Below are 11001 nucleotides of genomic sequence, written 5' to 3'. Positions count from 1 at the left end.
ATGCAACATATAAGGTATATAATGCTTAATTGGCAAAAATATATTTTCAGATATACAAAAATAAGTAGAATTGTTCACATTAGTCAAAATGAGAACATCTTATCATGTGGGTAGTTAAAGTGGTCTGTATCTAGTCTTACAGACATGTACCTCCCTCACCAAATAACTTTAGCTGTCCAGGAGATCTTTTCTCAGAGAAAACATGACGCATCAGAGAACGGACATGGGCCTTCTGAGGGTGCCCTGTGGTGTCTGGGTTGAGGGGAGGGGCCTCTGTGGATCATCCCACAGATACTTGATCAGTTTGGGATCTAGTGAATTTGGAGGCCAGGGCAACACCTTTCTTTTTAACCTCATTTGCTGTATGCACGCAATAGATTAGGAAAAGTGTCACTCTACATCGAGCAGCTGTAATTTATCAGACAGTTTATACATAAATGTTTAAGATTGTGTGTCTAAAGTGAATGGTTAGGGTAAGGGTTAGGGTTAAAAAAGAAAAAAAAACACTTAATGAATAATGAACATGGCACGCAGAAATGTTTCACAAAATAATCTCTCCATTTATTTCCACAGAATACTACTGATCAAAGTTTTAGATCTGGTGGTCACTTTGAAAGGGCAGCAGGCTCTGATATTATCAATAAACAGCCCAGATACATGGAGAACTGGCATCCCAAACTACAACATACAAAGTATAACTGAATACTTCAAGTATCCAACAGTCCTACATTCAGCCTTTTTTAAATAAAACAAAAGCTTTTTTTTTTTTTGCTTCATTAGAAAGAACATCACATCATCATCCTCACAAATTATTTTCAAGGTTGAGGTCATTCACTTTGGATAGCTGTTTGCAGATGCAGTAATGTTTCCCCATATTTGAGAACAGACTAAAGCGACCTCTTTAAGGGATGAGTAAAGCAGCCACTCTGCTCCCTCAAAATACTTCCAAGTTAAGGCCGGAAAAAACATTTTCCTTTTACGACATTTTAACAAAGGGCATATTAAAGAGTGGAATTATGTACAGTGAGTACTTTGAATCTCACTGACGTTCATAAAGAAACTATTTCAAGTGACGTGCAATTTGTGATATTTACATACTTCCAAAACAGCTCATCAAAATAAAAGTAACTCACCAAGGCAATATTTATAATAAGGACGTACATGTTGTCTCAGATTTAATATCTGACAAACAGCTATTATACTGGAGCTTACCAGTGCAAACAAAACTGTAGCAGTGCTGGTAGGTGGAGCAAGAACATTTCTGCAAACATCCCAACCAGGTTACTGTAACTGGAGTTTGATTTTAGCACTTAGGCACTAAAGGAACGACTGAAAACATTTCCCAAATTGTGTGATTGTACACAACTGAATAAATAAAATCAGCTTATGATGCACCATTCCTTAAAGCCTGATCACAACCGGACCCCTTCTTCTGCTTATCTTCTATATAATCATTAGTGTAGTATCACTGTGGTGAATTCCGGCTGAACAGCATACCTTCCTGTTTAAACTGGAAGCAGCTGTTATTCATACTGTCACCTGTGACTCTTTAATGTGCTTCCTGTCTTGTTTCAACTGCTGATATTGCTTACAAGCTCAGTGAGAAGCATACTGTTGTCCACACTACTTAGCTTTGCACATTATCACCATCATTGATTAGTTTGTTTTGTTGACATCTCAACCATTTCAGATTAAAAAAAGAAGGACAACAGGAACCGGAATTCATTTTCTCAACCTTAAGTACCTGACTGTGAGAGGAATTTAATTCCTGGCTGTAAACCGCATCTTGGTACCCGGCCTGTGGCCCTCTGGCTCTGGGTAGATTGTTCTGAAGGTCAAGTTGATGCGTGGGCCCCTGTCATGGTACTCTTTAGCCACTTGATGCTGGTGGGGACAGACAGACTGATTATTACATTCCCATGTCAAATATTAGGAGGTTTGGCTTAGATTCTTGGCCAAAAATAGTTCTCATGTGCAAGAGGCTATAAATGTGCAACAATTTCAAATTTTCAATTTAGGATCAATGTCAGAAAATAGATCATTTGACACAGTTTATTTTCCCAACCAAGAACAAACTCTCTTTTTCAGCCAATGCCTGTCCTGGTTCACATATTTTAGCCACAAACTACCACAAACTACACCATTTCTTTACATTTAACACACAGGCTAAATGTCAAATGTATCCACCTTTGCAAAACAGTGTTAAAATACAGTTTGTTGTGCAACAGTATAGAGACACTTCTTTTTTCCTCAGTCAAGTTCAGCACATGTCCATGTCTGGACCTTGTACATAAAAACTATGATTGCCTTGATTTATTTGGGTGTCTTGTGCCACTGAACACACACATATACACACACTCCTCCTTCACCTACATCAGAAAAGAAAGGAGGTGAAGGGTTTGCTTATCCACAACCGTGTCAAAAGACAGACTCCGGAACATGGAGAAATCCCTGTATCCATGTTTGAACAAATGGAGGAATGGAGTACTTCAGCAGGGCTGACGGCTTTAGTTAAATATTTAGCACTCACTTCCAAACTTCTCTGCCCGAGTCGGCTGGTTTTGTTAGGCCGAAATGATTGCAATAACAGAGAGAGGATTAACAGCTGCAGTGATCTTCTCTCTCTGGGAAGGTCTTTAAGAAGCAATAAAGCCTTTGTTGAGATACTTAGGAAGGTGTCGCCATAAAACACCTGTGACCTTTTTTTCTTTTACGCTTAAACCTCTTTTTCACCATCTCCATAGTTCCTTCTTACTTCATCCCCCCAGTCTTTTGTTTATCTCTCGCTATCTTACTTCACTTACTCTTTAGTAAGAGTAAATTGTGGCATGAAGAAGGCTCTATCCGATAATATGGTGAGATGCTCCGCACCATAAATATAACAACATTTTTATGGATTTTGTGTTACATACTAGTGAACGGAAAATAAGAACAAATGCAGTACATTCATGTTAAGTCAGTATTTTACTATATTCACTGATGCTCGCCACTTTTTCCGGCTGCAAATGTTTCATGATAAAAGAAAAATAAAGGGTATTTATCAACTGAAGCACTCATGTCCTCTCCTGCATAGCCGTTTTGTGATGCAGCCTTCTGTGCAACTTTAAATAAAGTAGACTTAAATAGTATGACCTATTTTAGCGGTAACTGAAGCTTTTATCTGCTCATGCAAACAGATGAGATTTAGTCATAATCAAATTCAAACTATTCTAATATGAAAAACAGTCACTGCTGAATGTGACCCAATTATCTTTAACAGAAACCAGCGACACACTTATACTTTCCATTCATATATAGCCGGCTGCTGTCCCCTATTGTAAAATAAATGACTCTCATTAAGCTGAAGCTCTGCTCCTCTCTCTAGGTCACTCTATATATCCTCCCCGTCTGTTGGTCAGTGGAGGAAAACTGATTGCCTTAAATGCCAGGTTACCCTGTTGTGTGTTCAGCCAGAAGCACTAACAGGTAACAGGAGTTCCACTGTTACGTCCAGTAGCAGTTTGTGGCAAGGTTTTAATAACACTTGAGGACAGCTGAGAGCATAGTTTTTAATAGAAGGACTCAGATTTTACAAAAGGAGGCTAATGCAGTATATCATTCATTTTGGCAGTAAATACTGTATATAGCACAGCATCAATTACTATCACAAAGCAGTGTCATTTGGTCCATTACACATGAACCTTGAAGTAATACATTACTCCTTTGATGGTGGGGAAGCCCCCAAAAGTTAAGTAGCCATGGTGACAAAACACATTAGGAACAAGACATTTAGTCATACCCAGTGTTGTGTGAAAACAGTGACCAACAATTAAAAGAAGAAATTTTAAGAAGAAAAAAACTATTTCTGCCCATGTCTTTAATTTCTCCCTGCTGCCGGTCTGTCCAGAGACTGAAAGTTTTATTGATGCTTTTTGTTGTTTCATTTGTCTTTTCATTTGACTGGTGGAGCCTACCTGCCAGTCGTCCTGTGTGGCTCCTTCCATCAGCAGGAGTGTGCCGTGATTCAGAGGAATCCGAATCCGTTCCACGTAAGTGAAGTCACCATTTTCCTCCTAACAGATAAACACACAGAAGAGCATCATCTATCTATCTATCTATCTATCTATCTATATAGCACAAATATAAAACATGGTTTGGCAAAGAAACAAACAAAAAAAACAAAGATGAATGCTTATTCTGTTACTAGATTACTGCTAAATGTTCATTAATCTCCTCTACACTGTGACTAATAAAGTCTGCTTCCTAAGAACCGTATACTTTAACTTTAAATAACCTACAGCTATTAAATACAGGTCTCTAAATGCATTTTGTGTTGTTTTTCTTAAGCAGGGTGCAGTAGAAGCAGGAGGTCCTTGAGTTTGAGCCAAATCCTACTACTGATTTAACTCAACAGAAACACAAAGGGCCAGATAGACTGCCTGCAGATTTTAGATGGCCAAAGCAAATATTCCATGAGACCACTTTAATGAATACTGGGTTTATAGCACAAGTTTTTTTTTTATACACATATTATGTAATGTTCTACGTTTTCGTTTCTTTAAAAGTGTCTTGTTTTCCACATCAAGCTGCTCACATGTGCCTTAAATTGCCCCCCGGGGACAAATAAAGTTTTCTGAATCAGAATTAAAGGTCGACATAAGAAAGACATGAGGGAACTAGCCTCATTTCTTAAGACAGTATCATTAAGACACCAGTGTTCAAAAGAAGTATTATGTCTGCACTGCACAATACATAGTCTTAACTTAAAAATAAAACATATACGTCAAGAACAGATTTTCATGCCTAACCATAATCTCACCGGTGGAGGCTGCTTGCGAAGGCTGAACACTCTGGTGTCACCTAGACTGATGGAGGCAATGGTGGGCTTGGGACCCAGGGACGCCTCGTCGTCGCTGTGCCAGCCGATGCTGTCGTGGCCATCGCGATACAGGTTACACAGCAGCGAGTTGAAGCTGCATCCGCTCGCTTGATTCACTGTCTCGCGAAGAGTTACAAGCAATGGATGCCACTATGAGCGGAAAAGCAAGAAAAAGAAAAACTGTTCAGCAGATAATATAACAAGTATGAAAGACAAGTATGGAGAGAAGAGACAAGTAGGGACACAATCATTACATTTTTTTTTACAGTTTTTTTGCACTTACTATATATTTACTACAAAAAATACAATATTTCTACTAAGCTGTTTATAGGCTTAATGAATATTACACTAATATTTCCCTTTACACGCAGATGGAGTGTTCCATATGCTTGATCACCTGTGTGAAAAGCCACTCAAACACTTCCTGGAGAAAGATTGTGATTTTAGCAAATATCCAAAAACATTGACATTCGATTCTTTCATTAAGTTTAAGAGTATAGCACGCAGAGCCTACCACACACAGGAAAGATACCCCATGTTCTGAATGCGCTGTAAACATGTCTAAAGAGTGCTCCTCAAATCTGAACAATGTTAGCATATAGCACGTATTAATCAGAAAATATTGCTTTATAAATAGGCCTTACTTGAAAGAGTCAAAGGGAACATGCTGTTTACATGATGATATTTCTTTTTTCTTTTTTGCATATTTGGAATAACAGTGGAAAATTACTGTACGTGTAACATGGCTTGGTCTGATCTGTATTCTAACTCAGTTAATTATTCAATAAAAATTGATAAAAAAAAAAAAAGCTGTGTTACAGGATTATGTTCCTTTGAGTATCACTGCAGTTATCTGACCTGTGTGTTGGCAGCCATCGTGGAGCGAGCGTATGTATAGGGCAACTCTCCATACCAACAGGTAAGCCTAGGCTCCTGGTATGCCTCATCTGAACCAAAACACACACACACACACACACACACACACACAAAATCAAGACCAGACTTCCCAATAAAGCCCTGTCGTTACAGCTGTGAGTAGATAAAGTACATATCAGGGCTGGATATTGCTGAAAAATAATATTAAAATGCTGCAATAACAATTCTGCTTCACTATTACAAAAAGTTTAGGGAATACATAACATCACATTCACGTAACAAAATATGTGCAGCTGAACAATACATCAGATTTAATAACATTTAATTGAGAACTTCTCAGAATTAAACAAGCATTCAAAGTGTAAGAAGGAGAGGTTCCGCAAGTCCTTCATCCCGACCACTACCGCTTTACAACACCTGCATTACCTGAAATCATGTGGTTATAGTCACTGTGGTCACTGTTTACCCCTGCAATATTATATTATTTATATCACTTCACTTACTTTGAAATATTTTTTATATAATTTTTCAGGTCACATTACACTGCAATATTTAGTTTTCTTAACTTGTATAAAACCTTGCACTGTTATTTATATTTATTTTTTACCACTTACTTCGCAATATTTCTTACAACAGTACTGTTTGTATATTTGTGTCTTATTCCTTTGCTGATTGTTTTTTTCCTTGTTATTGTGTTTCTGCCTTTCTATTTTTCAAATTCCGTGGTGTATATTACACTTTCTGCTGCTGTAACGGGTGAATTTCCCCGTTGTGGGATAAATAAAGTATAATCTAATCTAATCTAAAAGTCAATTTTTGATACTTAACAGTACATTAACATTTCTGTTGAAACATTAAAAGTATTAGGTTTGATCTCCAACCTTAGTGTTCCCACTTGAAAAGTAATGAAATCGTTAAAAAGTCAAGGATCACTCAACCAATGCACAATTGATTGTGAAGACTGATTTCCTTCCTAGAAACCAATGGCTCTGGATAATTTCACGATGAATTAAAACCTTATCTGTCTATAATGAATCAATATCTATGTGATGGTCATTTTCAAGAAGAGTCAAAGACACAAATGTGGTCCTCGTGTATTCCTTTGAAGTGTTAACTCACGTGCACAATAATTGTCTGTTTTGTAACTTGAATCTATTACTCGAAGAAAGTAACAGAAACGTATAAATTCAATTTCTGCCTGCCTGCCTTCTTCTGTGAGTCTGGGTCTCTTTCTCTCCAAACAGCTAGCTCTCTTCCAAGAAACAATTCCATGCCATTAGTGTATTTTGGCCAGCCATCTGGTACAGGAACACGGTGAAACCAAAACAAGCTGCTCGGGCAGCCACTACTTTTTATGGCACTGAATTAGTTTGGGGTTCTTGAGCTAATATTTATAAATATGTGCAGTCATTTATCAACTTTCAAAAGATTTACGCTTCCCATAAAAAGACGCTTATCAGGAACTTTAACCCACCAGTTCTCGGAGTCCTGAGACTAAATGGTCGGAAAAACTGAGTCACTGTATTAAAAGGTGGTTTTAAAGCAAGAGAGGATAAATCACATGTAGAGAGTGGTGTTCGTGCTCCACTTCTTCCTCAACTCTTCCCCCAACCCAAACATCACATGGACTTGGTTGACAAACTCTGCGGAGTGATGCACCGAGGATTACACAACCAGTCCCTGAGGTCAGTGTTTAGAAATCGAAGCCCCTTGTCTTCATCATGCTGTTTGTCTGCTCTGGAGCTGTCGCAGATTAACACACAAGCTGGACTTGAGCCAGCTGAGAGAAAAGGCTGATTCTGAGGCCTGGCCTCGTCTCAACATGCTCACGGTATACAGTCTGAGTACAATGTGTGAGCTTTCTTTCCTTTAAGCAGACAATACAAACTGTTTTTTGATCCTATGCACAAATTGCCATTGTGTGAAGAGATGGAGCAGCTGCAGTCGCTTTTAGAATAACTTGCAATCTTCTGAAATTGTAGTGTACTAAGTTGAAAAGAAAGTAATTGGCAACATATTCTGTTAACATTTAATAATATTTAGAGTCTTGTCATTATCTCTGTACTTTCTATTTTTTATCTGTTCCACAAAAAATACTCAGACATCATGAAAATAAGAAGTAAACCATGCACTGTGATGAAACTGGAATAAACATGAACTCAACAACAGCCCAGCTGCTGTGGGGAAAGTCTTCACCTTCCCGTCTACATGCCACGTGCTCACATTTCACACTCCTTACAGTATTTATTCTCAAGCCCCTAGTACCCACCCTGTCTGTAGTTGCTCTTCTGGGACCAGGGGAGCTCTGCTAGCAGTTTACTGAACATCCAGTCAGCCTCTTCTGGTGGGAGAAACCCAGGCAGCAGCCGCAGTCTGGACAGATGGACAAAACACTCACACATAAAAGTAAGGTAAATGTACGCGGCTAATTTAGTGTTTGTTCAGGACAGTCCAGAAAGAGGTAACCTGGCGGTCTGGGGGTTTATTGCACCAATCTAACATCTAAACTGGTTCAAGTCTGTACATCAACCTTTTCCTGTCATTTCTATCATAAAGGCAAAAATCCCCCCTTAAAGCTTAAAGTAATAGAAAAGTAAAACAAATCTGTTGTAAAATAACACATGCAAACAAAACGGACCCCATCACAAATCACAGCAGAAAAATCAAGCCTTTCTTTTTATTCTTGTTTTACTTCTTTACACATTTCATTTGTGTGCTTAATATAACTGATTGTAGACTACATATGTAACGATTAAAAAAAACACAAGTGGGAAGTGAAGTAGGTTGCATGAAGTTCACTACTTGCTTGTGTGATCACTGCCATCTAGTGGACGTAAAACTCAATCACAAATTTGTTTCATCTTCACTACAAACACCAGTTTGGTACTGTCATTTCATTTCATCTTCTTTTCCATTTGATTTCACTCTTTTTTACATCAGCACTTCACACTGAGATAAGAGTCCACTTCACTCTCTGTGAAGATTCTCAGTCATGCATGTCACAGTATTTAAAACAAGGCTGAAACAAAGGTCTTGAAGACGTTTTGCCACTCATCCAAGAAGCTTCTTCAGTTCTTAATAACTAGGGGGAAGTTGAGGTTTTACTAGGAATATCTGTGGGTCGTATCCAACTAAAACTCACATGACAAGGATCTATTAACAACCAGTTTGTCACCTGTAATTGGAGGATTTTTTTTTTCCATCACGCTATGTTGCCTCGTTTCAGCTTTGTCTTTTGGATTCCCTCTTTACCAAACTGCACTCACCTTGACACTCCTGATGGTCCATGGCTGATCTCATAATCACCTGCCTGCCTGTCCAAAGTAAAATGTTGGTCTGTTAGTCATCTTGTGTGCAGTATACAGGCAACAAAGCAAAAGATCATGCCATAAAACCAGATTTTTTTTTGATGAAAGAAATTAAAGAAATTCTGATGACATCTAGTGAAGCCAGAAACTACGACTTACTCTATCACCTTCTCTGGTGGAACTTCTCTGTGTTGCTGTTATGAATGAAAGACAAATGGAGAAGGAATTCGCAGCATCTTAAAATTCATGTTGTAACATGTCGTAACAAATAACAAATTTCCTCCAAATGTAATGGTGATTCTTTTTTCTAACATCTACCTTGGTGGGTTGGTGAAACTCAAAAGTCTTAGTTGTTTTCTGGGGCCCAAATCCCCAAGAACCTGAGGCTGCATTGTCATTTTTAGACTGGTTGTTGTTTGGGACAGCACCTTTTTGCAAACAACAAAATGGGAACACAGGTTTGTAGGGCTCAGTAAAATGTGTTTTACAAGCCGATGTTTTTGAGTCAAAGACAATGAAATGTATGGGCAAAAATGTACTAGCTGAAGTGGCTATATGTCAGTGTATTAAAAAAAAAGATCTAATTTGGTGAGACAAATGCATAGGGAGTTGCACACTTCACAGTATAAATTACACCTTAAATCACCTGCTGGAGCCGAGTGTTTTGGCAGTGGTTTGGCCCAGGAGCCCTGGACTCTGGCACGCTGGCGCTTATCCGACATCACATCACATCTTTCATGGAAGAAAGAAAAAAAAGAAAAGCAGATCATTAACATGTGGATAAATTCTCCATACACAGAAAAAAACCCAAAGACGACTAGCATCTCAAGCTAACAAACGCTCAAACAAGAGTAGGCTACATGTTTAGTTTTATTGAATGTGAGTGTCTTTCTATGAACATTTTAACATTTGGCTTTAGTGCCTTAGTCTTGCAACCTTTTGTGACACTTAACCAGCTGTTATAGTGTTACAGATTTATATATATGTCATTTAATTGTTCTATTTATGCTGAATTATACGACATGTGATTTAATGTAGGTTGCCAGATTTAGACTCGCTTCTGTGTTTTCATTTTTAGTTGAATTTGTAGCTAGCAAAATGCCTGTTTAACCTACAATAAATTATGCAGTGGTGTCAGTGCAGAATTATTTAATCACGGGGGTACTCATTTCTGAAGCAAAAACAAGTTTAACTGAAAAGCCGGGTTAAGATAGCCAACTATCAGTGACCATGCGAAGGCTCACCGTCTCAAAATCACATCCACAAACACTTCGTGAGTGTCGTCATTTATATATAAAATATAAAAATAAAAAATTCCGGTAGCTAATATTGAACCAAAACGTTCAATGCCTTACCTAAGTGGCAGCTAAACACAGCAGCAACACAAGAAGAAAAGAGACAACTTCATAAGAGCTGGAGCGCCAGCGGTTTGACAGTCATATTGGAGGGTTACAAAAAAATAAATCCTACCCGGAACTGAGATGCGAGTTCATGGTTCCGTTTCATTGTTATCCATGAATGCCATTTCTTGACCAAACAACGTTTGAGTACATTTATTGTTTATTACTCAAGCTAAGCTTTGAGGCAAGTGTGCTTCACGTAACAATTTTTTTTTTTTTTCCAAAATTTTTCACTGAAAACACATGATCCGTGCATATTTATAGTGTTGCTATCAGCTGACTAGTAACAACATTAGTAACAACCATTTTCATTCAAGTCCAGCTGATATGTATTTTGGGGGCTGATGTTGACTTTGAGGACTGCTAAGCAAAGGCTATATATGTGTATATACTGTGTATACTGACCGACTATTTCCAGCTCGATACCTCCCTGGCTAATATAGCATTTAACATTCCAGCAGTGTGTTGCACAGACTTGTTATCAATTTACTGAGAAGAGATTTGTCTGCAGTGTGCACTTTACTACATGTGCGGTGCTGGGATTATTGTGAAATGTCTA

The 11001-nt window shown here is 38.2% G+C and overlaps 1 protein-coding gene across 2 annotated transcripts; it reads right to left on the bottom strand.

Annotated features, from left to right (window-relative positions):
* Positions 1–267: 267 nt before the first annotated feature.
* alkbh3 (alkB homolog 3, alpha-ketoglutarate dependent dioxygenase) lies at positions 268–10837 on the bottom strand. Of its 2 annotated transcripts, XM_084555158.1 has the most exons (10): positions 10398–10837; positions 9689–9774; positions 9361–9470; positions 9202–9236; positions 9001–9048; positions 8004–8107; positions 5717–5805; positions 4799–5008; positions 3954–4052; positions 268–1884 (listed from the first exon to the last, which is right to left on the bottom strand). In XM_084555158.1, the coding sequence occupies exons 2-10, from the start codon at positions 9762–9764 to the stop codon at positions 1762–1764; spliced, it is 894 nt and encodes a 297-aa protein (XP_084411284.1). In that variant the 5' UTR covers positions 9765–9774; positions 10398–10837; the 3' UTR covers positions 268–1761. The 2 variants fall into 2 exon arrangements, with proteins under 2 accessions (XP_084411284.1, XP_084411283.1); XM_084555157.1 differs by lacking the exon at positions 10398–10837 and having other exon boundaries at positions 9689–10001.
* Between the last annotated feature and the right edge of the window lie 164 nt (positions 10838–11001).

Source organism: Chelon labrosus, assembly GCF_963514085.1.
Source record: "Chelon labrosus genome assembly, chromosome: 11".
NCBI classification, from domain to species: Eukaryota; Metazoa; Chordata; class Actinopteri; order Mugiliformes; family Mugilidae; genus Chelon; species Chelon labrosus.
Note: the sequence above shows the minus strand (reverse complement) of the source record. Positions and strands in the feature narration are given on the sequence as shown.

Coding starts and splice junctions, on each gene's coding strand:
- alkbh3 (XM_084555157.1), bottom strand. CDS start 9,866: ATGCTAGTCGTCTTTGGGTTTTTTTCTGTGTATGGAGAATTTATCCAC. Junction 5,009..5,716: donor CGATGGCTGCCAACACACAG/GTCAGATAACTG, acceptor TTCCGCTCATAG/TGGCATCCATTGCTTGTAAC. Junction 1,885..3,953: donor CCACACAGGACGACTGGCAG/GTAGGCTCCACC, acceptor TGTCCCCACCAG/CATCAAGTGGCTAAAGAGTA.